The 25,509-nt window shown below is 49.4% G+C and overlaps 7 protein-coding genes across 7 annotated transcripts; 4 read left to right on the top strand and 3 right to left on the bottom strand.

Moving 5' to 3' along the window:
• Positions 1-502: 502 nt before the first annotated feature.
• On the top strand, positions 503-2,474 carry HOO65_030279 (Duf1752 domain containing protein; the record flags this gene model as incomplete). Its single annotated transcript, XM_071002021.1, has 2 exons — positions 503-602; positions 751-2,474. The coding sequence occupies 2 exons, from the start codon at positions 503-505 to the stop codon at positions 2,472-2,474; spliced, it is 1,824 nt and encodes a 607-aa protein (XP_070859958.1).
• A 2,600-nt stretch (positions 2,475-5,074) lies between these two features.
• HOO65_030278 (T-complex protein 1 subunit epsilon) lies at positions 5,075-6,859 on the bottom strand (the record flags this gene model as incomplete). The annotated part of the gene is made up of 3 exons (XM_071002078.1): positions 5,075-5,536; positions 5,617-6,733; positions 6,819-6,859. 3 exons carry the CDS (start codon positions 6,857-6,859, stop codon positions 5,075-5,077), a joined length of 1,620 nt encoding a protein of 539 aa, XP_070859957.1.
• Positions 6,860-8,178: 1,319 nt separating this feature from the next.
• HOO65_030277 (Elongation factor 1-alpha) lies at positions 8,179-11,008 on the top strand (the record flags this gene model as incomplete). The annotated part of the gene is made up of 3 exons (XM_071001871.1): positions 8,179-9,469; positions 9,530-9,706; positions 9,804-11,008. 3 exons carry the CDS (start codon positions 8,179-8,181, stop codon positions 11,006-11,008), a joined length of 2,673 nt encoding a protein of 890 aa, XP_070859956.1.
• A 1,977-nt stretch (positions 11,009-12,985) lies between these two features.
• Positions 12,986-15,259, top strand: HOO65_030276 (glucose-regulated protein; the record flags this gene model as incomplete). Its single annotated transcript, XM_071001953.1, has 5 exons — positions 12,986-13,096; positions 13,179-13,275; positions 13,351-14,499; positions 14,561-14,758; positions 14,814-15,259. 5 exons carry the CDS (start codon positions 12,986-12,988, stop codon positions 15,257-15,259), a joined length of 2,001 nt encoding a protein of 666 aa, XP_070859955.1.
• A 480-nt stretch (positions 15,260-15,739) lies between these two features.
• Positions 15,740-16,893, bottom strand: HOO65_030275 (Monoacylglycerol lipase ABHD12; the record flags this gene model as incomplete). The annotated part of the gene is made up of 3 exons (XM_071002264.1): positions 15,740-15,750; positions 15,806-16,378; positions 16,578-16,893. The coding sequence occupies 3 exons, from the start codon at positions 16,891-16,893 to the stop codon at positions 15,740-15,742; spliced, it is 900 nt and encodes a 299-aa protein (XP_070859954.1).
• A 365-nt stretch (positions 16,894-17,258) lies between these two features.
• HOO65_030274 (Protein phosphatase 1 regulatory subunit SDS22) lies at positions 17,259-18,642 on the top strand (the record flags this gene model as incomplete). The annotated part of the gene is made up of 3 exons (XM_071002203.1): positions 17,259-17,595; positions 17,676-18,554; positions 18,602-18,642. The coding sequence occupies 3 exons, from the start codon at positions 17,259-17,261 to the stop codon at positions 18,640-18,642; spliced, it is 1,257 nt and encodes a 418-aa protein (XP_070859953.1).
• A 257-nt stretch (positions 18,643-18,899) lies between these two features.
• On the bottom strand, positions 18,900-21,569 carry HOO65_030273 (Peroxisomal long-chain fatty acid import protein2; the record flags this gene model as incomplete). Its single annotated transcript, XM_071001893.1, has 6 exons — positions 18,900-19,234; positions 19,313-19,766; positions 19,826-20,878; positions 20,940-21,269; positions 21,356-21,412; positions 21,525-21,569. 6 exons carry the CDS (start codon positions 21,567-21,569, stop codon positions 18,900-18,902), a joined length of 2,274 nt encoding a protein of 757 aa, XP_070859952.1.
• Between the last annotated feature and the right edge of the window lie 3,940 nt (positions 21,570-25,509).

Here is a 25,509-nt window from a genome sequence, read left to right as displayed (position 1 = left end):
TGCTCACACAATATCGGCTTGCCATCTCAATCCTCTCTTCCATTTATTTATTATCTCCCTGCTACCCAAATATTCTTTTTTTCTTGGCTTGCCATCTTTCGACTTCACTTCAGGCAGCATCACCAACAACCACTAAGATCATACAGTCAAGCTTCGACGCTCTCCTACCAAACAATAATTGTGCTTTTATTTCCCGTCCTTCTACACTATCTTGTGGGCTCACTGAATCAATTGACTGGTCCATCTCCGTAATTGACAAAGCCCGCTTCTCCTACGCGACTGGTGCCTCGTTCTCTGCGTCGATTTTCCATTCCGAATTCGACGTCGAGATCTATTATTTGTCCCCCCCCACTCCGTCGTCTTTGCCGTCTTTTTGAAATCCATATACAAACCGCTTGGCTTCACCGTTCGTTCGCCTTAATAAACCGATCTGGGCTTCACATCTCAATTCTCATACCCACCAGCATCCCTCTATCCGTGACCCGATAGATATCTGAACACCATGGTTTATTCATTGAATACTCACATCTTAACCGTTGACGCTAATGTCATCGGTAAAATCGATACGGCCAACCCTGAAAGCTTGTTCTACATCTGGGCCGGTAAGTCATGAACTCACTCTTGACCGCATGTGGTTTAAAGCCCCCCCCCCCCTTATTTGCTCTTTCAGTCCTTTTTCTTTCTCTTCTTCTTTTCCTTCTTTTTTGGAAAGAAACCGCGTCATGCTAACTAGCATACATGGTCCTTTAGTCTTCGCCAGATGTGCTCCCTCAGTTGAGCAGGGTCGCCGTCTAGAGAACCTTAGCTGGCGATTGTGGAATCGCGAGACTCTCTGTAGCTCCGAACACAGAAATAGCCACAACTTGACTTCTTCACCACAAAATATTCCCGCCGACAACAAAATTCCTGAGCCTCCCCAACTTTCCGGTAGCGTTGAATCAGTTGAGGAAGAGGCCGTCGAGTTCACTACTTCAGAACCTGCAATTGATATTAAGCCCTGCATCCATAGGGAAGACTCCTGCCTCCGTGATCCCACACAACCTGTCAAGTCGGACGAATTTGAAAAGATGGTCGTCTCCATCATCACCGAGGAGAAGCCTTTGACCGCCCCTCTTCCCCAAATTGCTCCCAGCACTCCCTCTATCACTACTACAGGCTCTACCACCTCCAATACTGCCTCTACCTTGTCCACTGCGTCATCTGTATCCCGGTCCGATAGGCCTGTCATGTCGCCCGATCCTATTACCATGCCACCGGCCCCTCCGACATCATACATCCCAACCGAGTCCATTGCTTCGTCTTCTAAGGTGGCTTGCAATGCCGGCAACGAATCCGTTGTAGTGCCACCCAGCACCAGAACCACAAATGTTGTTCGCGGCTTTTCTCCCTCAACCGCTTCAGTAAGGCTGCCTACAATCCTCACAACCACCGAAGCTGCCGAGCCCGTGTCAATAAACTCCCGCAACAACACAAAGAAGTCTGCAATGTTCACCTGTGGCGGCTCTGCCTCGGCTAGCGAGACTGGGCAAAGCCCGGCTGAACAGCCTGTCCCAAAGATAATCAAGTCAGCTATTAAGAAGCATGGCATGTTTGAGGTTGGCACCTCTTCGGCTGAAGGCGCTACCTCTGAAAGTCTTGCCCCCGTGTCTCTTGCTGCCAAGAAGAAGACCACGTCATTTAGCACCTTCGTCGACACTATTAGCAGCAGTGAAAACGCCATCGAGAGCGACTCGGAGGATGATGTGGATGGCGACGAAATTGATGAAAGTGCGATTGAAGACGAAGAGGATGAATGGGAAGATTCGTTCGAAGAAGATAGCCACAAGTCTAGTGTCGATGAGCGCAACTACTTCCAACGAGTGGACTCCAAGGTCCATCTGCCCTCGCGTCGTTCGCTGATCACTCTCATGTTCGAGAAGACCGATGGCAGTGGAAAGAAGCTGGGCAACGGCATTGCCTCACAGTCTACCTCAGCACTGCACCCTCGCTTGCGTGTGCACAACGGCCCATCGGCGGTTGGAATGATGGCCCAGGCCGCGGGCCCCTCAACTGCTCATGGCATGACTGTTGGTCGCAGGGGCCCTAGCGACAAGGAAGCTGACGACAGTGGCCTCATGATGAAGCACCGGACGTCCGGTGCGCCGCTCCGCCCTATTCGTGAGATGCAAATGCCGCAACGCACGGCGGCGCAGCCAATTAACACTGTAGGCGCGCTATCGCCGCGCACCACGCGCAGAAACATGTTATCGACGGAGCTCACCGAGTCGCTGCGCCGCCACATGCTGTGGGAGCGCCAGCAAAAGTCCAAGACTGTGAATGCCGTCCTGCAGAGGCGGCACACGTCGCATGAGGTGGCAAACCTGAAGCAATACCCGACTGCCCCGTACATGGACAAGACGGAGGGAGACAAGACAAACTGGAATCGGTACTTCACCAAGGAGGCCCAGGACGGGTATCACACTAAAGGCTGGTAAAAAGAAAAGCAGCTAGACGAAGGCTCCCTGACCTGTTTTAACAACCCGACGTTTTTTTTTCTACCTGCCTTGGTTTTTGTCTTATTTCTTTGCGGCCATTCTTCTTTCTTTTCCTGTCGAGCATTGTAGGCTTTTGCCTCCTAATGCTGTGTACCACCATTTTTATCACTGTTCCAGTTTCCTGTCTGCCATGATTGTTTACTCTTGGGTCTTTGCTTTCCTTCTTTCTTCTTTCCTCTTTTCTTTTTCTCTTCTCATGGCCTATACTTCTTTTTATCACGGGCTAGTCTCGTTGTCTCCTCATCTTTTGTGCTCAGCTTTTTTTTTTATCTTCTTTTCTCATTCTCTCCCACGAGGCCCACGACAAGGTGTTGTTCTTTTTCTTCGTTTAATCTGGTATCGTTCTGCAAATTTGACCTTTTTCTTTCCTTTTTATTTCCGTCTCTCACTCACCCGCCATTCTTTTTTCTCTCTGGCCGAATCTCCTTGCAGAAAAACAATGGATAGGCTTTGACGGCACAGTATTTCGTTTGGCTTGGCTCTCTGTTTTCTATTTCTTGAGAAAACTAAAGAGCTTATTTTCATCTCTTCATCTTCTTTTTCACTCACCTCGTCTATTTCTTTTTTCATGATACCATGATTCCAATACAATACTTTTTTGTTTGTTGATTTACTACTTAATTGTCTATACTTGCGGAACTTGACCGTCTTGTTTGCCACTGTCTCCCTACCCTAACTGTCCTGCTGAAAACCCGGCATTCTTATTCTTTGCTTACTCTTTGACTGCTCGCCTAAACAAAGAAAGGGAGGTGAGATCTTGCGAGGCGAGTCTGCTTTGATCGTTTTGCTGTTTCCGCCAGGTTTGGGTTGACCTTTTGTGCTTTCTCTACATCTGCTTCGTCTTTATTTCTCACGAAATACCAAGTCACAAAGTCTGCTGGAGGCGGGTATCTTTTCCTGTGACGTGTGTGTGTGTATGTTTGTGTGCATACATGCATCCCTCTTGACAGGTAGTTGTCTTGCGAAGCATGTGCTCTAAAAAAAAGTTTTAATATTTGATTTCTTTGTTGATTGGCGCTTTTTGTTTTTTTTTTTTTTTTTTCCCTTTGGGGGGAGGGATTTGGTTTAATGCTTGGTATGGGCAAGACAAAACGCCAGGGCTCCCAGCTGTCTATATTTTTTTTAATGAAATAATATGCTCTTGACTTCTTCATTCTTCTTTACTATGCGTATGCGCCTTGGAGGGTGGTGGTTTAAAACAGTCCTTGTGTGACCTTGACTTCCCTTTGATGGACCCTAAACACTTGTCTAACCCTACATACATAGATGGAATAACAAGTCTAGGCCCTTTTCCTTGACTATTGCCATTTTTGAACGAATTGTCTCACTGTTTGTGCCCCGAGATCCGCCCCATTTTTGCCGTTATTTTTTCGGGACTTGGAGTATTAGGTCATGAGAACCGACAGACAGAAAAAAGTGGGGAGGAGGCCGAAGATAAGCCACACAGAAGTCGGGAGAGGAAGGGCTGACACCCAAAGCAGAACATGGTGCGGATGAGAACATTAGCGCTATTAGGCGCGTAGATAGTGAGTGTCTCGTACCTACTTAATAACTATTTGGGGGGGGGGGGGGGGGGCAGTGCTGCAGGTCCAGAATTGTCCTTTCCCACCCTAAATCTCCTGCTATACGATGGCCTGGTGTCCTGCGGCGACAAACGAATAATAATAAGAAGCACAACAGCATGCTGGCAGAATCACTCCCAAGGCCACACGGCTCAATTAAGCTTTGCTACTTTTCTCACGCTAAAATCTTGCGGCTGCCGTTGAAACCGAAGCTGCCAGCCAAGCTTGGATAGTTGGTCGGGCAGCTATCATGTGGCGATTCTGGCCTCGGATCGAAGAGACCGCGGAAGATGCAAGAAGGGGGTGGAACTGGCCGGATAAGCCAGTATGGCCATTCACATTTTGTCCTTTTACAACTGAATCAGCAGTTTTCAAGGCCGCTTTCACGACTAACCTAAACCATAAATTTCTCGCTTCTTATTCCGTTCTTTATCCTTCTTTGACTCCGTGTTATACATGCAGGGCAGGTCGGCTGGCATTCCCGCTGCTGATTATTATATGCTTGGAGGCCACTCTGCTCTGCTCTTTGTGTAAGACTAAGCTTTTATTCATATTACCCTCCTCTCTTCTTTGAGGCCGTGCCGCGGCTTTTCCTCGTCGGGCCGGCTTAGATATCTGGTTTATCGCTAAACCAAGTGCCAACTTTGCAAGATCGTAAGAACTTGCCACTGAGAGAATAGGGCGTGAACGCATCAAGATGATCTGTCATGGCTCACTGCCGAAACTGGGTAAGCTAAGGAGAGCTAAGAGCAAGCACGTGTTGAGTATATAGCAAGTATTGATTTGATATAATATTTCTTGTCCATAAAGCAGAAAAAAAAGTATTACGCCTTTTTCTTTTTATTATTTTGTTTTGAACCCGGGCGTGGCTAACTTGCTCCCATCTATCATACCAATAAGCCTCCCTTCACTTAGAGAAGGCGCACACAACGACGACAGTAAAATAAAGGAAGCCTGATTACGTTTTGTTTAGTTTCTTTAGAAGTCTTGCTCGCCAGTGCCAGCCACAATCACGTTGTTGACCTTTAGCACCATGCGGCACAGCTGAGTAGCTAGCTGCAGCTGCTGCTTCTTGCCGATGAGCGGGTCAATAACAAATGCCTCCTTCATGTCATTGCTGCCGCGAGACATGCAGTCGACACCCAGTCTGCCGCGAATCTCGGGGCCGGCCTTGGCCTGCTGGCTCTTGATCTCGGCTAGTGTCGAGATCGGGTTGAAGCCGCTGTTTTCGGCCAGAGCCATGGGAACAGCATCTAGAGCGTCGGCAAACGCCCGCATAGCGTACTGCTCCAGACCGGGGGTCTTGACAGCGGCGTCCTCAACGGCCAGAGAGCAGGCGATTTCGGCTGCACCACCGCCGTACACCACACGGTTATCACGGACCAGGTTGCGGACCACGCATAGAGCGTCATGGAGTGAGCGCTTGGCCTCGTCAATGATCTGAGGATGGGTGTTAGCGTTGACAAGAGCAATGGTAGCAAAAAAACAAATATAGTAATAATTTTCACATCGCAACTCACCATTTTGTTGCTGCCGCGCACAAAGACAGTCACAGCACGAGTGTTGGCACAATCCTCAATCACCAGCATCTTTTCACGCGTAGTTCCAAATGACATTTCGCGCACAGTGCCAGCAGAGCCCAGCTTATCAGCACTCAGATCCTCGAACCGAGGCACAATGCGGCCGTTGGTCGCAATGGCAATCAGCTCAATCTCCGGGCCGCCGACCCACCGCACTGCGGGCAGCTTGTTCTGGAGAAGCAAGTGGTTGGCCTCGTCGTCGAAGCCCCATTGGCATATCGCGAGGTTGGCACCAGTAGCCTTGATTTGCTCAATCATCTCAACAAACTTTTCGTGCTCGTATGTCTGCAGCTTCTTAAACTCCTCCACCGATGTAATATCCAGCTTGTGCTTCGTCTTGGGTTTCGGGGGCTCAAAGGCGCACGTCAGGATGGCAATCTTGGCATCCTTGACTTCAGAAGGCATCTGGGGATGAGAAAAGTCCTTGTCGATAATGACACCCTTAACAAGCACTGTATCTTCGAGGGAACCACCGACCTTGCCATCAACCTTGATCAGGTCAAAGTCCACATCTTTCCGCTCGAAGTCGGCCACTGACAGTACCGCATCAATGGCAATCTGGGAGAACTGGTCATGAGACTTGGAGACAATTTTGCTGCCTAGAGAGGTCTTGGCCACCTTGAGCAGGTTCTTGGTGTCGTCCTTGGAGAACTCTATCACATCGGAAATGCGGTCTAATTCTGCCACGGCGATGTCGCAGGCCTGGTCGTAGCCGTCGGCAATGCGGATGGGGTGAATGCCCTTGTCAATTAGCTCGGCAGCCTGTTCCAACAAAGCACCGGCCAGGACAACCACACCAGTCGTACCATCACCAATCTCGTCATCTTGCGACTTGGACAGCTCAACAAGCAGTTTGGCAACGTGATTCGATACCTCCATCTGTTGCAATATCGTAGCGCCATCGTTGGTGACAGTGATTTCGCCATCGGGGGAGATCATAATCTTGTCGAGACCACGGGGACCCAGAGATGACTTGACAATGTTGGCGACTGTCCGCGCGGCGAGGATGTGCGACTTGACGGCTTCAGTTCCTGAGAGGCGCTTCTTCTTTCCCTGGCTGCAAGGGAGGGGGGGCACGATAAATATTAGCATATGACTTTGACGAGTTGGTTCCCAAGGGTCTTTCTTCATCCTCGACTTACTCTCTGACAACGATGAACGGCCGGCCCTGGTCATCCTTCATGAGGGCGGCTGTAGTGCGATATCAGGTTAGTACACGACAATTTAGTCTTGATATGTTGGCCGTAGATATGACATCACAAGAGCGGTGCGATAGTTTTGTTTGTTTGCATGTTGGTGAGGTTGTCGCTGACGTAACGCTGGGAAGGAGGGGGAGGGGCATTGTCCGAGTAAAGCATACCGTTCGAGAGGTCTAGATCTAAAGCATAAGGAAGTATGTTAGCCGGCTGTAGCTAAGCGGGTTAAAATATTTGAAGAATGCCATTTGCGACGATTCTGTTAAAAACCTGAGCCTGTATTTAGAAAAGGGGGGAAGAGGGCCACACATACTCATGGCCATATTGAACTATAGAATGGAGGGGTGGAAGCTTGGATAGGAGGGACAATGCAAAAGAAAAAAGAAGACTCAAGCCTGCAAATGGAAAGAGGCAAATACAGCACAGAGTTCTGGGTGGAGGAGAGAATTCTGGGTATTATGCTTGGTATGGTCTTGAGACAAGTGTAATCCAAGACGCAGCTTGTGGTGTTTGATGGAAGAGGCTGAACTTTAGTAGAGAGCATCCACCTTAATTTTTTGGTGTCGTGGTTTTTCGATGTAGCCTAGGCAAAGCTCCCCGCCAAAAACGAGCCTGGCTTTACTAAGGGGGAACAAGGAGAAGGAGAGGTGTGGCGCTGTGGCGTCAAGCTACTACAGTGTTATCGGGCTATCACAACTGTGAGTGCCATCACTAAATAGCTGAGCATACAGTGCTATCATAGTCACCATTGTCTCTACTGCCCTGGTTGCCGTACTACATATACAGCCTTTATAGCATTTCGTTTACTTTGCCCCGCGTTCAGCCTAGCTCCTCTTTTTTGCCCCTCTGTTTAATTTTGTAGCTTAAGCTTGCATGCAGACCTCTCAGCCTTGCTCTTGTCCTTGTCAGCATATTGAACCATGATAACAAGGCCGGCCGCCAAAGTGTCACAATAAATTTTGTATTGCCTTTTGCTGCATCTAGCTTTTGTTTTGGCTGTTTTCGAACGGAACCAATTGCGCTAGGAAATCTCCTTTATGCAGCCTTGTGTCTTCAGGCTAGCGGCGATAGTTGAGGGCTTCTCTCCTACATAAAAAAGACCCCGATCCTGACGGTGTTCTCTCCTCCCGTGCTGGTTGTTCTCTCTGTATTATTCCGCCCAGCCTATTTCCTACCAGATAAACTACTATACTGGGATTCCTCTCTCGAGTTTTCACTCTCAAAATCTTCTGTCAGGCCCTCTGTTTCCCTACTTCTCTCTTCACCACCCACGCTTTTTCAACGTTGTCTATTCAATTTCTTGAGCATGGCCAAGTACGACTACGACGAGGACGATGTCTACGACTCTTATGACGAGTATGACGAAAATCTCCAATACACCCAAGATCCCGATAGCTTAGTCTACAATGAAAACGGCCTCATGATCGATGGCGGCGACTCCATTGTTCAGGAGATTCGTGCAGAGCTTGACTCACGCTCTGATGAAGTCACCGATGACCAGATCCAAAAGGCGCTGTCTCTGCACTCTGCTGACGTTGAAAAGACCGTTCAATATCTTTTTTGTGAAGTCCTCGATCGCGAGATCACAGACACCGCGTGCAGCAATATTATGGAAGCCCTGGGCGATGATTCCAAGTACACCACTCGGACTAAGGTCAAGTCATCCTTGTATTACTACTACTATGATGAGAACAAGACTTTTGATTATATTTCTCGCGGCATTAAAACCGCCAAAGCTACCGAAATGAAGCGTGAAGCTGAAGGTACGTCGACCAATGAGTTTTTCTTTGTTGTACAGGAGGTGTTGCCATCGAGCCTGGGCTACGCAAATCCGAGCGGCACTTGTTCTAGCGAGTCAGTGCTTGCAGCACAACTAAAAAAAGAAGATATCAAGGCATTCTTCAGCGATATGCCGTGGCTTTCAGTCCCTCTTGAACGCCAGTCCATATTTATCCCCCCGGTTAGTGTTGGGCCCGTAGGTCTTCTGGGCGGATCGTCCAAGCTCAAGGCCTTGGCTGCCCAGCGGAAAAAGCAAGCCCCTGTGACTCCTTTGGGCAAATCTACAGTGTCTAGGGCTACGGCGTCTGCTTCCGTTTCCACTGCTGCTACTACTACTGCTGCTGCTTCCATTGATACTGCTGCTGCACCTGAAAAGCCAACCCTTGGAGACTTGCCAACTGCATCTGCCCAAGACCCAGGTAGTGCTAGCCAAGGCACATATGCAAATTCTACTGCTCTGTTAGAAAAGTCAACCCGCCCTGCTCTCAAAAGGATATACAACAATACTGCTGTCAACAAGACCGCCCCCCCGTCTCATGGGAAGGATCCCCTAGAGTCAGCACCCGGGTTTTATGGCCAGGATGCACCAACTTCCACACGGAATGCGTCCGCTACCAGCCATGTCTCTAATGGGCCTGCTACTGTTCCTGCTACGCAGCCCTCTGCATTTGCACAAACTCTCTTCAAGCTGTCGCCTAGCTCTGTCAACACAGTGCCTCAAGAATATCCAATGCCATACACAGCTTCTTCGGACTATGCTGCAGATGCTTTTATCAAGCCTAGCCCAGATGACGTTGTGTTAACTGCCCAAGCTCAAGGTTCGCTTCGAGGAAGTCGAATATAACCGAAGAAAGCTAATCTGATATTGATATCTACAGCTCGTAAATTTGAATCGAGAAAGTCGGCTCCTGATGATGCTTCTTCTACTTCTGACAAGCCGGCAAAACCCGCCAAACCTTCGTTCAACAAGCCAAACCACAAGAATATTGACGTTATCGCTGAGTATGAGCATCGCACCACCTATGAAAAGAACCGCTTAAACTTTGTTGTTACTGGTAAACCCCCCCCCCCCCCTGTTCGTGCTGGACTCTTTTTTTTTTTAAACTGGTTTTCAAGGAAGCTGGCCCTAACGCGGATACACACAATAAATAGGTCACGTTGATGCTGGTAAAAGTACTTTGATGGGCCGTCTTTTATTAGATCTCAAAGAAGTAGATGAGTCTCTGATCAACCGCTTCCGCCATGAGGCTGCCGCCATGGGCAAGCAGTCATTTGCTCTGGCCTGGGTCATGGATCAAAACGCAGAAGAACGTGAGCGAGGCGTCACAGTTGATGTTACGGCTCACAGCTTCCAAACCGAAAAAGCCCAGTACACTATTTTGGACGCTCCGGGCCACCAGGCCTTTGTCCATAATGCCATCCACGGTATCAGTCAGGCAGACTTTGCTATTCTTGTTCTTGATGGAAACACTGGTGCCTTTGAGAAGGGCCTTAAGGGCTCAACCTATGAACACATCCTATTGCTTCGCAGCCTTGGCATCCAGCGCATCGTGGTCGCTATCAACAAGCTTGACATGGTCAGCTGGTCGCAGGACCGCTACGACGAGATTAAAGAGCAAATATCGGCCTTCCTCTACAAATTCAACTTTTCAGCCAAGAACCTACAGTTTGTACCCATCTCAGGCCTCAGCGGCGATAATGTCGTGACTCGCGCCAAGGCCTCGGGGCTGAACTGGTATGACGGACCGACTCTTGTCGAGGCTCTTGATAACACAAAGCCTCTTCCACGCGCACTTAACCAGCCAATGCGCATGATGGTTTCCGACCTCTTTAGCACCGGCTCTGGAAAGCTGACTGTCTCCGGCCGCTTGGAAGTTGGAACCGTGCAAGTTGGCGATAAGCTCATGATTACCTCGTCTAATGAAGCCTGCTATGTCCAGTCTCTCCTTGTTGGCCGCGAGTCTCGTGACTGGGCTGTAGCTGGCGAGAACGTGGACCTAGTCATTGTTGGAGTCGAAGCTACCAGTGTCAGTTCTGGTGATGTTCTCAGTGCATTCGACACTCCTCTGCAACCCAAGAAGGATATTATCCTCAAGACCCTTGCATTTCAGCCGCTTTACCCTCTTACTATCGATGTCCACCGCGGCTGTCTGCAGTGCCCTGGTCAGATCAACAACGTTATGGCAATTCTAGACAAGAACAACGGTTTCATCACCAACGCTCGCGCTACCCGTGTTGAAACTGGCGAATTTGCACGTATTTCTGTGACTGTTAACCAGGAGCTCCCCGTTGAGGCGGGCCAACGCGTCGTCATACGCAGCGGTGGACACACAATTGCTGCTGGTGTTGTTGAGTGACAGACTGGACAGTTGGATGATGACTTTTTTTATTGGAGACGCCGTACCATGGCGGGAGAGCGGCTACATCTGGGCGTCTAAAAGTGCAAAATATTGGAATGGTTTATATGGGTAATTTTGGAGTTCTGAGCGGGAAACTTGCATTTGGCTGTGGGATCTTCTTGTCTTTCTTGCGTCTTTTTATATTTTCGGCTGCTTATTTTTGTTGCATCTTAATGTGAGATAGCTACCACTACTTGACACCCTACTTTCTCTATTACAATCGATATAACACAAGACGCTGGTAATGTATACTGCACAAAAGATGCTGTTGATACACCAAGACACTGAGAATGCTTGCTAACACAAACCGGACATGTAGGAAGGGGCGCCCCCTCCATGTTGACTATGAAACAATGATAAAGACGAACCTCTAGTCTAAGCCTTAGTCTATTTCCCATTAAAGACAGCAACCAAGCCACACAGAAGCATAGAGCTTGGTGATGCTAGGAAGCCGAGAAGTCTTACTAGGGTTACATCCTCCCAGGAGCCACACGGAGGTCATACCGCTAATGTGGGGAAGATTCTAGAAAGTTGGAATCCCAAAATAGACAAGCTCAGGGATAGACCAAAAAGGCCAGATATAAGTTTGGAGACGACAAGACAAGCCTTGGCCTGAGTCAGTTTGAGGATCCAGCCAGCCAGCCAGCCAGCCAGTCAGTCAGTCCACAGCGACCTTGAGCTAAAATAACGAGATGAAGGAGGTTATATAGGACAAGCCACGGCTGAGCAATGCCCTTTTTTTGGTGTCTTTCTCTGTATCATATTGTTTCTGCACAAGTCTGAGTTGCATTCGGCAACTAACAAGAAGAGGCGGGTGGGCTTAGTGGTCTGTTCCTTGATTAAGAATTAGACATCAAAGCCAAATATAACATCTAGCTATAGGACACGGAATGCGAACGAAGCCGGCTTCCAACAAGCCGTAGGTTGCATTGTCGTTGTAATATGCATCATTGATACGAAGTCACCTGGGACATGATGTACGGCACGGGGCTGAATGGCCTATACATACTACTATACTTGGTATACGGATCTTACCACAGCCTTCAGGTGGCTATAGGCTGGGCAGGGAAGGGTGGGTCAAGGGGATGAACTATGTAGCTAGAAGGTTCTCCGGCTTGGTGAGTTTTCTGTTAATAGAAACCATTGCCTGTCTCAAGCTACTTACTTATCCCAAGTTGGGCCAGGGCTAACAACAGCTTGTTGCTAGTAGGCCCAGTGCGCTGGAAAATGGCAATAGAAAATTCATAAAGCATCAAGGCTACTTGGCCTTCTATAGCAGAGCAGAGATCCCAACGTTCTAAGGACCAAGTGCCTCCTAGATGCAAGGGACACATGTCCCTGAAGCCGACTGGCTGTGGCAGACTGGGCTAAAGACGCCCTCAGGAGTGCAGCAGAGGACAGTAGCAAAACTGTACGTGCAACACACATAAACGGCCGAGCGCAGTAGCAGTTCGGACAGTGCGGATTAAAGAATAAACACAGTCGCCACACCAACAAGGTTGCCAACTACCGCACTGAAACTCATCTCTAATTCTAGAACCACCCCCACTGCACACGCACCCCCACCATACACTGGCAACTGGAAATGTGGCCTTTCCAACATCTTTAGGACACTTCACTGTTTCTGTGCAATGCTTTGGTGGGATTGGCCTACGACAAGTCGTCTACATTAAGAGCCAACTGGATCTTCTCTCAACCTCGATCTTTCTTTCTTCTTCTTCTCTTCTTCTTCTTGTCATCAGTTCTTTTCTCTCTTCTTCTCTTCTGCTTCATTGTGCGTTCCGGCCGCCATATTTTGAAAGAAGGCTTGTTCTTGTTTACTGTAGAGCCGAAGCTGGCTTTTTTCCTTTCTTTTTGTTGATACTTAACCACAAAGCAACATCTCATCAACCACCAAATACATCATCACAACAACCCCCCATCACCACATCCACAATGGCGAGATCAAGATCTACGCTCGCCATTATGTTCGGCCTTTTGGCCTGGACTTGTCTACTCTTCTCACCCCTGGCCTTCGTTAAGTCTGTTCAGGCCGACGAAGCCGAGGTATGTCTCCCAAAGTCAACACCTGTCTTGTTTCCCTTGTCTTGAAACACTCGACTAACATTTCCTGCTTGCCCCTGCTTAGAACTTCGGAACTGTCATTGGTATCGATCTGGGAACAACTTACAGCTGTGTCGGTGTGATGCAGAAGGGCAAGGTTGAGATTCTCGTCAACGATCAGGGTAAGCTGCTTTTTGCCGTCGGTCCCGCTATTCCTCTACTCGGTATCACCATTGACTAACTCTCCGCTCTCCTAGGTCACCGTATTACTCCTTCCTACGTCGCTTTCAACGATGAGGAGCGTCTCGTTGGTGACGCCGCCAAGAACCAGGCCGCCGCTAACCCCCTCAATACCATCTTCGACATCAAGCGTCTGATTGGCCGCAAGTACAACGACAAGGACCTTCAGTTTGACATGAAGCACTTCCCCTTCAAGGTTGTCAACAAGGATAGCAAGCCCTACGTCGAGGTCGAGTACAAGGGCTCCACCAAGACCTTCTCTCCTGAGGAGGTCTCTGCCATGATTCTAGGCAAGATGAAGGAAGTCGCCGAGTCTTACCTTGGCCAGACCGTCACTCACGCCGTCGTCACCGTCCCTGCCTACTTCAATGATGCTCAGCGTCAGGCTACCAAGGATGCTGGTACTATTGCCGGTCTGAACATTCTTCGTGTTGTCAACGAGCCTACGGCCGCTGCCATTGCCTACGGTCTGGACAAGACTAACGACACCACCGAGCGCCAGATCATCGTGTACGATCTTGGTGGTGGTACCTTTGATGTTTCTCTTCTGTCTATTGAGAGTGGTGTCTTTGAGGTCCGCGCTACTGCTGGTGACACTCACCTGGGTGGTGAGGATTTCGACCAGCGCGTCATCAACCACTTCGCCAAGTCCTTCAACGACAAGCACTCTGTTGATGTCACCAAGGACCCCAAGGCCATGGGTAAGCTCAAGCGTGAAGCCGAAAAGGCCAAGCGTACTCTGTCTTCTCAGAAGTCTGCCCGCATTGACATCGAGTCCCTGTACAACGGTATCGACTTCTCCCTCAGTCTGTCCCGTGCCAAGTTCGAGTCCCTGAACGAGGATCTGTTCAAGAAGACCCTGAAGCCCGTCACCCAGGTTCTCGCAGACGCCAAGGCTAGCCGCGAGGACATTGATGACATTGTTCTGGTTGGTGGTTCTACCCGTATCCCCAGAGTCGTTGATCTCATTGAGGAGTACTTCGGTGGCAAGAAGGCCTCCAAGGGTATCAACCCCGACGAGGCTGTTGCCTTCGGTGCTGCCGTTCAGGCTGGTGTTCTTTCCAACGAAGCCGGTACTGAGGACATCGTCCTCATGGATGTCAACCCTCTAACCCTGGGTATTGAGACCACCGGTGGTGTCATGACCAAGCTGATTGGTCGCAACAGTAAGTCAAATTTACCCTTTCAACTCCAGAGCTTTACCAATACTGACCAACAATCAAACAGCCGCTATTCCCACTCGCAAGTCCCAGATCTTCTCGACTGCCGCCGACAACCAGCCTGTCGTTCTGATCCAGATTTTCGAGGGCGAGCGTCCTATGACCAAGGACAACAACCTGCTGGGCAAGTTCGAGCTCACTGGAATTCCTCCCGCTCCTCGCGGTGTTCCTCAGATTGAGGTTTCCTTTGACCTGGACGCCAACGGTAAGCTCATGCTTTCTCCTTTCTACACTTCTATAATACTAACAACACTATTCAGGTATCCTCAAGGTTTCCGCCCACGACAAGGGTACCGGCAAGTCTGAGTCCATCACCATCACCAACGACAAGGGCCGTCTCACCCAGGAGGAGATTGACCGCATGGTTGAGGAGGCCGAGAAGTACGCTGAGGAGGACAAGGCCCTCAAGGAGAAGATTGATGCCCGCAATGCCCTTGAGAACTACGCCTTCAACCTCAAGACTCAAGTTGCCGACCAGGAGGGTCTGGGTGGCAAGCTGGATGACGATGACAAGGAGACTCTCACCGATGCCATCAAGGAAGCCCTGGAGTGGATGGAGGAGAACGCCGCCACTGCCGAAACCGAGGACTTCGAGGAGCAGCGCGAGAAGCTGTCCAACGTTGCCTACCCCATCACTTCCAAGATGTACGGCAGCGCCGGTGGCGCCGATGCCGATGATGATGTCCCCTCGCACGATGAACTGTAAACAGTTGACATCGCTGCTGGGCTCATTATTCCTTCTAGTCACAACCCCCCGCCTCATTTTCTCGATACCCCTCAGTTTTCTAGACAGGAACTGAAATGAAAGACAAATTACACTACTCGATTCACTCTTGACTATGAGGGCTCAGGGAAAGTGAAAGACACTTGGGCCCCAATCATGGACATGCTCATGTCATGTACACTTGTGTGCTTTTTTCTGTTATCTGTTTTATTTTTACTGGTTTTTTTTTGCTGTGCAGACTTTTTTTTTTGGAGGTTCATATGTTTTAGTTTGCAGTAGTGTAGACCAGCTCACGACATGCAATAGATGTATAAGATGATTTGAAGTCCGTGGGATGTGTGTGCATAATGCCCAAAGAGTGATAACTTGTGAATAGCCTTTCATCCTTGTACCTTTTAAGCTTATCACTAATTGCTTATTCTGTACGCTGATCGCATTCGGCCATTTTCTGTAATGCTCCTACTATGGCTCGCCTACCTTGCGGTTTAACTGACGCTTCGTTATGAAATGCACCTGCTATTGACATACACGAGACACTTATTCCAAGCTCTGCACACCGCTTCCTAAGCTGCTCTGGATGCGAAGCAGGGACTAGCTCATCATTTGCTGCTTGGATGATAGCAACCTGTGGCACTCTCCGGCCAAACCCCGCAACAAGCCTTCCAACATTTGACCAGCTATCCAATGGGTTACGTATAAACGGCCACAAGTGCTTGTAGGGCAGCCATTTCTGCGGATACAGCGCAGCGAGCATCGCCCTAGTCGACAGAAATGGCGCCTCCAGGATGAGCAAAGCAGGCTGGCTTGTCCAAGAGAGTGCACGTGTGTACGCCGAAGCAGCTAGGTTTGTCGCAATGCCGGCGCCAATGCTATGGCCCCAGAGGACAAGCGATGGTGCAGGTGTTGATGAACCGTGCTGCTCGAGAATCCAGCGGTAGGCAGCTTCAGCATCGAGGTTAAGTCCGGCTTCGTGCGGCCGGCCGCTGGATTTCCAGTAGCCGCGGTAGCTGAGGGCTACAAGCGTGAAGCGAGCCGCGACGCTAGTCTGCTGTAGGTCCCTGAGCACCGCGGAGAGGTCGGGTAGGCGCGGAGGAGTAGATCCTGCATTTCCTATAGAGCGGTGGATGCTGTTAGGGTTATCAACAAAGCTTTGTGTGAGGGGACATACCTTGGAGATAAAGAATATACACATGAGGGACCCGATTGGCCGTCCCCAAACTTGATACCCCCCGCTTTTCTACATCCAGCGTTTCCTTCGGCATTGTAGCCACATCAGCTACACAGAGAAATAGATGTTTACCATCCGCAGCACAAATCTTCTCTTCCCTCCATCGAATGCCTTTGCACCCAGCTTGGTAGTCATTTATAGTCTCGAGAGAAGAGTTGGGGGGCATTCCTGGCATGTAAATAATGCGATTCTGGAAGAGTATCAGCACAACGCATTTCTGTATCCATAGTGAGACCAACAGTCCAGCAAAGAGGACAGGAGGCAAGACAACTGCTTGGACAGAAAAAAGGCGGCTCTGAGAACAAATAAGAGCGAGCTTTTGGGGCTGGCGATCGCGAAGGCAGCGCACGGGTTGAATCAGGCAACGAAGCAGAGCATATGTAGCCATGGCTAGAAAATAGGAGATTGTAGAGATGGCCAAAAGCTCAAGCAGACCCTTATTCCCTAAAGTTACACATACAAGACTTTATCCGCCTTGGCGCTTATCGCTTATCGCTTGTCGAGCTGTTACACGGGTCCACAAACGCATGAGCGCCACCCTCAGGGCGGGCGTCATGTTTGTAGGCTATTTCTGCTTGCACTTAACCCCACCACAAAACAAGAGAAGGCTAAAGCCAATCATACTGAGTGATCAGATAGTCAACAAGTCTACCATAATAAGAAACGCATATAAATCAGCATCATATCGCCATATTTTGCGCCTTTTCTACTCCTAACCTTCTCCTCGGCCCATTCATCTGTCGCATCTTGATCATGACCGATACCAACCCTTCCGCCTCTTCTGCCCCAGCAGTTCCTCCTCCGCCTTCGCCGCCTCAAGCCTCGACTGCCCAAGATGACAAATCAGCACTGGAATCTCCCAGCACCAAGCACATTGCACTGCAAGAGCCATCCCCAGATGAACATCACCGTGCTTCGCCGATGGGTGGTGAATCTTCTGGGGGCGAGTTACGGGACAGCAAAGGCTGGGACGGTAAACTGCGAATGAAGCCTCCCCACGCGACTTTGCAGAACCCAGAAGCCATTTCAGACCCAGAGTACAGCGATGACGAGAATGTGCTGCCAGGCGAGGAGATTGCAGCAGACGAAAGTGCGTCGTCCCACTGCGGCTTTCCGCCGCTCTCTTTGATATCTACAACTTGCTAATCGCTTGCTTTCTTCCTTGTGTAGACCTCCTCGACGACGAAGACCCCAACACTGATGAGATCACGCTTACGCAATCGCGCATCACCTCCATCGCCAGTCTGCGTCTAGAGCGTTTTGCCAAGGTTTCGCGCCTGTGTTTCCGGCAGAACCAAATCACGCGCATCGACGGTCTAGACAGCCTTAGCTCAACACTATGCGAGCTTGACCTCTACGATAACTTGATCAGCCATATGCGTAACCTCGAGAATTTGACTAGCCTAACGTCGCTAGATCTCAGCTTCAACAAGATCAAGCACATCAAGAACATCGCCTCACTGACTCAGCTGACCGAGGTGTTCTTTGTCGCCAACCGCATCTCCACCATCGAAAACCTCGAAACCCTCGTCAACCTACGCTCGCTCGAACTTGGCTCCAATCGCATCCGCGAAATCCAAAACCTCGACCAACTGCAGAACCTTCAAGAGCTCTGGCTCGCCAAGAACAAGATCACCTCTCTCACAGGCCTCGCTGGCCTGCCCAAGCTACGCCTACTCAGTATTCAGAGCAATCGCATCCGCGATCTATCCCCACTCAAGGACGTCCCTAGCCTCGAAGAAGTCTACCTCTCACACAATGCCGTCGACTCGCTCGAAGGCCTTGAATCTAATATAAAGCTTAATACCATCGATATCTCGCACAACCCCATTACCTCGCTCAAGGGTCTAGGTCCACTTGTGCAGCTCGAGGAGCTATGGGCTTCATACTGCAACATCATGGACTTTGCCGAGCTGGACCGCGAGCTGCGCGACAAGGAGAACCTAAGAACAGTTTATTTCGAGGGCAACGGTATGCAACTCAGTGCGCCAGCATTGTATCGGAACAAGGTCCATTTAGCTTTGCCACAGGTGAAGCAGATTGATGCTAGTAAGTTGACAAGCAAGCGAGGCAGGCGATATTCTTTGTGTTTCCAGCTAACATTTCATCTCTTTTCTCTCCCCGCAGCTTACATTAGACTTTGAGTTGTTTGCTTTGGGGTTAAGCTATCACCGCACCGCTGACATGCTTTTATATTTGAATGCTCAATTTCTTGTTTATTTTTTCCTTTTGCTACAGCTACAGCTACTCCTACTCCTACTCCTACTTACTGCTTGGAAAGAAAAGATGGGTGAGGAAAGAAAAGGCACCACAGCACCTACTGTTGTCGACCAGTGTGTCAATTATTCTAATTCTACAGCTCATGTACAATCCCAAGTTGAGGCTTCCATAATCCTACTTCTGAGCCGTAGTATCTTCAGATACCGACTCAACTTCGTCCACTGTAGCATTAGCCTCCCGCTCCAAATACTCGGGAGCATCCAGAAACTCGCCACGGTCTGTCCACACGTCAGCCAGCTCAGCCTCAAGCTGTGCGCGGCGCTCCTTCCACTGCTCGACTTGACCAAGCTGTTTGCGCAGCTCCTGAATCTCTTTCTCAACCTGCATCTTCTCACGATCAGTGCCAATACGATCGAACTCCCATTCGTTGCCCTGCTCGCCGCTGCCGAGCACCAGGTTGTATGTGTGGTACTTCTTGAGCGAGGCACGTGTCGATATTGTAATGAGGGCTATGTAGTAATAAAAATAGGACATCAGTAGTGGTTCAAGATAAAATAAAAATAAAAGAAAGGGAACAAATGACTTACTAATACCATGCTCTTTGCACGTTTCGTACAGCAGTCCCTCGACATCGCTAGAAACAGCACTCGTGCCCTCGTCGATAACTGCAAATTTGGGCTCGTGATACAACACGCGCGCAAATCCCATCCTCTGCTTCTCACCACCACTCAGCACGTCCTTCCACTCCTTGCGTGTGTCCCAGCCACCCTCACGATCAGGCAGGTAGCCCAAACGAGCTGCATTCAAGATTTCCTTCAAGTCGTTCTCCGACTTGCGCTTGCTGCGCATATCAACTTCGCCATCGGGGTAGATGACTTGGTCGCGTAGTGTACCAATGCTAAGATACGGCCGTTGAGGCAGGAACATAATGCCATCTTCGCCAGTGCTCTTGGGGCGACTCACCAGGCCACGATATACAGGCCATAAGCCAGCCAACACGCGAGAAATGGCACTCTTACCAACGCCGTTGGGTCCGGATATCTAGCCAAGAAAATCTGTTAGTAACAGGCCGCAGTGACATATCAATTGTTGAGGCTTACCAGCAAGTGCTCTCCGGGCCGCACAATCATAGATAGATCATCCAAAAGCTGCTCGCCACCTTGTGGCCAGAGACCTGGAGCTACAATTGGTACATTCTCAAAACGCACACCGTCAAAACCCTTCTGGGTAGTGCCTTGCACATCTGCCAACGAATATAGCTCGGCTGCGCCGTCCCTGATCTGGTACGAGTCGGCATGAACCCGGTGCATGGTAGATATCAATGTGTACACACGGCTGGTGTATCCCGCCAGCTCTGAAAGATCCTTGATAGAGTACATCATGCGACCTCCAGCATCAGCCAGTGATAGCATCAGTCTTTTGTTGGTGATAAAGTCCTGCATTCTGCTACGTTCACGGCTGCCCTTTGCGCTGTCCTTCATCTCCATAGCACCGCCAAGGCCACCCCAAGCCGGAAAGAACACGGGTAGTGCAGAAAGCAGGTATCCGTAGGCGCTCCAGCTGTACTTGAGAATAAAGTCTTCAAGAATGTTGTAGCGGATCTTGAGCATGTATATGCCCTCCATAAACTGCTTAAGCGATTTAAACTCGCGATTCAAGAATACCTTTTCCATTTCTGAGCCGCCATAAAAGGCAATCTCTTCGGCATTGGCAATGAGGCGAGCGTGCAGGCTTCGGAAGTCTCCTTCTTTGCGGCCTTCAACCGCCTTTAGTTTTCCAAATGGGGGTGAGAGGCGGCGCAAAATATTGGCGGTGAGGAGATAATTGCTCATCAAGCCAACAAAGGCCACAGGGCCTAGTGATTGGTATAACTGGTAGTTGAAGACGCAAAGATCCACGAAAGGCTTGCCCAGGGACGAGTACAGCCCCGCCGCCGATGAGCAGAACTGGGTGAGGTCCTGGGTGATGAACTGGTCGGCTCCATGGCCCACGCCGCCATCGAGATTAGACAGTTTATAGTAGTTCAAATTGTCGTTCAGGTATAGATCGTGAATATATCGTGTGAGTCGTGTTCGGAATGCAATTGAGACCTTGGACTCGAGATACTTGATAGTGGCGTTTGTATAAGATGCAACACTACCGATTCCACACCACTACACATGACTCGCGTTAGCTCCTGTGGCCCGCAGCAAATACCAAGACATTATAACATACCTTGACAATTCCCCAAAGGAACAGCTTGCCATTTCCTGTCACTAGATCGCGCACAATTTCGCCATCCAGCCTTGCCACTACTAGTGACATATAGGTACGAAGCATCAAGAATGCCGAGTGGCTCAAAAGAATGCCAGCTTCTTTGCTGTTCCACCGCGGGATCATTATGCTCATTAAGCTGAGAAATTGGTGGAGGAAGGCCAAGTTGAGTCCAGCCCTGGTCTGCTCCCCGGGAACCGAGCCTTCTCTGAGGCCTGACACCCGTGGTGGGTTCAGGAATAGCCGCCGATGCGCCTCGAAGGTCAAGTTCTTAGTAGTGTGGATAACGACCTTTGATGTGTCATTTTTGTAAGGCACATATATCGTCCTTGAGCCGTCGTCATTGAATAGCCATGAGTTAGTGCGCACCAGCTTACGTCCCTGTTCGCGCTCAAGGTGGCGTCTCTTCCACCATCGCCGACATCCAGTTCCGCCTAGAACAATTGTAATCAACAATGAGATAGCCCCGAGAAGCCGCGTGGCACGGGACGTGCGATTGAGCCGGCTCTTAAATAGCGTGGAGTATTTATTAATAAGGGCGATTACGGCCTTCTCGGCGGCCGAGTGGCGCAATGTGGACTGCACGGCCATCGAGAGGCTCTAGGCGAAGACAATAAGCAGCCGGTACTCTATTGAAATAATAATTGTTATTTCCGGGATGCTTGCCAGGGACAATGCAGACTGTTGAATCCGGCCCGGGGCTAGAGGTCGGCAATCAGGGTGGGGAAATCGGAAGCGGAGAGGTTCGAACAGCGAGAAAGAAGAAAAAGAAATAAGTCCAAGAACGCGCAAACAGAAATGAAACCTTTTGTGACTTGGATCAAGAAAGATATTTACGGTCTATAATATGAGATCCGGCTGCAGATGGATGATGAATTGAGAGGAGAATCAGATTGTGTCTTGGTGTGCAGAAAAATAAGATGTAATAGTCAGAATTATCTCATTCTCTAACAGCCACGGCAACTACCAAGACTAAAAATCGTCATCGCCCGCCCCAGCTCACGTCACATGCTTTTTTTTCTTAGTTCTTGCTTTTTGCAGGCGACTCTACTCTTTATCGGCTGCTTTCTTGCCTTACCCCAAAAAAAAAAGTCCCGCCTGAACACTTCAACCCTTTCTATTCTGAAGGCCTCTAGGCATGTGACCGCCACCCTTATCTCTTTACAGCCAGCTACGACCGAGGCTCTTGAACAGCTGTGATTGGATGAGCTGCTTTCTGTTCTTGGGCCCGTTCTTAGTCTGCTTGCGCAAACCATAAACCTCCAAGTAAGCTCAGGAGGAAGAGGGAAGGATCAGAGCCTTCTTTGAACTTTAAGGCAGCTGGGCTCCATAATTGCCCGTGGCTGGAGAAGTGGAGAAGTTACGATTGCGCCACCTATCGTTGAGTGTGGCGCATAGTATGTGGCGCATCAGCCGCAACAAAGAATGTCTTGGTTCTCCTTTTCTGATAATGGTTCGTATCTATCCAAGTCTATAACCAGCCTTCTTATTGCTCTTGCAAATATGCCACAGGGTGCTGTCTGGGACACTCAGACAACCGAAGAATGGCGAGTGGCACAAGCGTAGAGGCCATGTGGTATAATACACATGCATTAACTTGCAGATGACACCCTTTTCACCAAGCCGAGTCAACTCTAAACCAGAAGACAGAATGAAACTTTAAGATTTACGCAAGTATAATTTCTTAGGATGAAATACAGACGAAGGGCTTCGATTGCTGCGCTCTAGAAGACCTAAAACCGCATCTCAAGTACCGCCAAGCACAACCAAGATGGCTTTGATTGTACATTGATGGAAAGAAAATAGGGAAAACAACACCAAAAAAGTATAAAAATAAAAATAAAAATAAAATAAAACAGAGGGCAGCCAACAAGCTGCTTGCTTTATTAATCCCACAATGCTGAAGCCAGTTCACCCATTGTCAATTTGCCAAGGGTATGCCGCAGACATCGGAAAAGCGGATGAGCCACTGTAACCTCGACGCTGTGTGTGCTCTATAAACGAGATATATATGCTACCAAGCTCTTTACAAGGGCGGCAACACGGCCAATCACATTAGCGATATAGCCGGCCAAGTCCATTGTTTGCCTCAACCACCGAGTTAATGCTGAGCAACTCAAACCATTGCATGTGCTGAACTGTGACACTGTATGTGTAGCAAACCGCAGGCTGACCGTAGTTCTTTATCACAGCTTCCCATTCAAAGCCTAGCCCAGCCTTACCTAACGATTCTTGGCTGAAGGGTGTGCTCAAGCAGCCAAGTGCTCTCCTTCCAATACCCTGATCTAGGGGCATGTATCATGCTAACGCAAAGCATGATTGATACACTTGCTTGTCCTTAATCCGAGGCAAGGGGACTTGCCATCGGCATGGCTCAGTATCATACAACAAATGAAATAGATGCTCATAACTTAGGCCAATAGGTCAGGTAATTTACGCATCCCATGTAGTGCCACATTCGCCTCGGTAGCACCACATAATATCCACGTATTATGGGTTAATTCCAGATGAGCGAACTGCGGATTTACATCAGAGGCGGCGTTGACATTCCTACCTACCTGCCTGCGCTCGAACAGCAACTCAACAAAATGAAGCAATGTGCAGGTATGGACACCTATACACACGCACAGTATGCAGATCTGATTGCTTCTGACATGCATGGAGCAGTCCATGCACATGATTGTACATTACATATGTATGTGCCCTATTATTTATGTATATACATACATACGTATAGTAAACACCCTCTCTTGTATGCACGGGAGAAGCCTAGGATGAAAACAATGTTGGGGAAATGACGACAAGGCAGCCAGCCCTTCGTGTGGACAGGACATACTGCTTGCTGTTGCAGTGGCTTGATTAGAAGGATCTCTGCATCCGAGATTTAACTAGCGGCGAGACTAACTTGGACAATTTAGAGCCCTGACAGGTAGCTCATTTCGTCAGGTAGACCGACCTGGGGTCGAATGTTCGAGGGTGAAAACAAACTGCCACTTGTCGGGCCACCGCGCTCTGTATCAAAAGGGTTAGAACCAATATAATTAGGGTTTGACTGAGCAGTCAGACCAAAGAGCAACAGGCCTCAATGGGTTCCCTGAAGCGACCAAATATCTAAATACAGAGCATGCAGCAGCATGAAGGTCAGTGCGACTTTATTTTGCCATCACTACATGCTTTTATTGGTTATTGCCTCTGGGAAGTCCAGAATCAGCAACGGCGTCCCCAATCAGAAGGAACATGGAAAAGCAGGTAAGCCGAAGCACCCAAGGCCAGCGCCGATTAGCCAAACATAACAACAACAACAATAATAACAACAACAACAACAACAACAATAGCAATAGACCACCGACACAGGGGATGCTGTTGCCGTTGCCACACGCACTGGCAACAAGGAAATCAGACAGGAATTATTGCCGTTTCGAGATATATGTAGCGGCGATCAAGAGCCAAGGCAAGGTAGCTGGCGTTTGATTAAATACGGGGGAGTACTACTACAAGTAGCAACAGCGGGAAGAAAGCCTGGAAAACTGCAGGAAAGGATACCAAAGTACTTTATTTTGCTTGCTGCAATTAATTACCCAGGATTCCAGCTTTGGTAGGCGCCTAAATTGCAAGCCTTTCAAGCCTCGAGCCCCTTATGTGCTGGTGTCAGGACTGACCCGAAAGCTCTAAAGGGCCTGAAGCCGGCCACTGAATGGGCGCCAAAAGTGCAGATGTGCGCTGTGGTAGTTGGCCCAATTTCGCTTCATACGCCGTCCTAGAAGGTGATTTTCGCAAAAATGAGGAACATGGGGGGAATTGACTCTAATGTTGCTCGGATCTGTTTTGACTGAGCGGTCCGGGTCTTGTATGTGATGTGATTAATGGGTCTGTCAAGATGGCTTTGTTTGTCGGCCTGCCTGTCAGCCCGTTGTGCTGTGTTCTACTCGAGCGCTGGCTGTTTGGTACGGCATTGAGGTCTGAGTGACTTTCTGTTTGCTGTTCGAGACCCCGCCTGGCTTTATGTCTCATGGCTAGTTCCTCCCGCTTTGCTGCTTGTACGGCTGCTGGCTGGGCTTTCGAGGAGCCGCTGAGCCGTCCGTTACTGTGCTAGTAGAGCAAATGCCTCCTAGGAGCTGCGAAGCTACCTAGCTAAGGAAGTAAAAAGGTAGATTAAGGAACAGGCTAAAGAGTCATTGATTGACTGCGGGATTTTTAGCCAGGGCGAAGCTTGGGGGATGGATTGACGGATACAGACTGACTAACCTGGGTGGGAAAGAAATAATTGAGTAATTGTCGCATTGCCTAATTCGGGGCACCGTACTCACGATGAACAGAGACTTGGAGTGTGGAAAGAGCGACGGACGGATAGTGAGGCTGTGATATAGCCTTTTGTCCTCGTGCTATTGGACGATGATTGGATAGTTAGACTTCCAGCCCAAGCCCGCCCAGCCGTAGCCCCAAGATTTCTTTTTGCTGTTTTGGCCGTAGAGCTAGCGGGAGGGAGACTAAGCTGTCCCACGGAGCAGGACCCTTCTTTGTTCTTCTGCTC

This window comes from Ceratocystis lukuohia (genome assembly GCF_044167205.1).
Source record: "Ceratocystis lukuohia strain C4212 chromosome Unknown Supercontig3_pilon, whole genome shotgun sequence".
In the NCBI taxonomy this organism is placed as follows: domain Eukaryota; kingdom Fungi; phylum Ascomycota; class Sordariomycetes; order Microascales; family Ceratocystidaceae; genus Ceratocystis; species Ceratocystis lukuohia.
The sequence above is the reverse complement of the archived record's forward strand: the minus strand, read 5'-3'. Positions and strand labels throughout refer to the sequence as shown.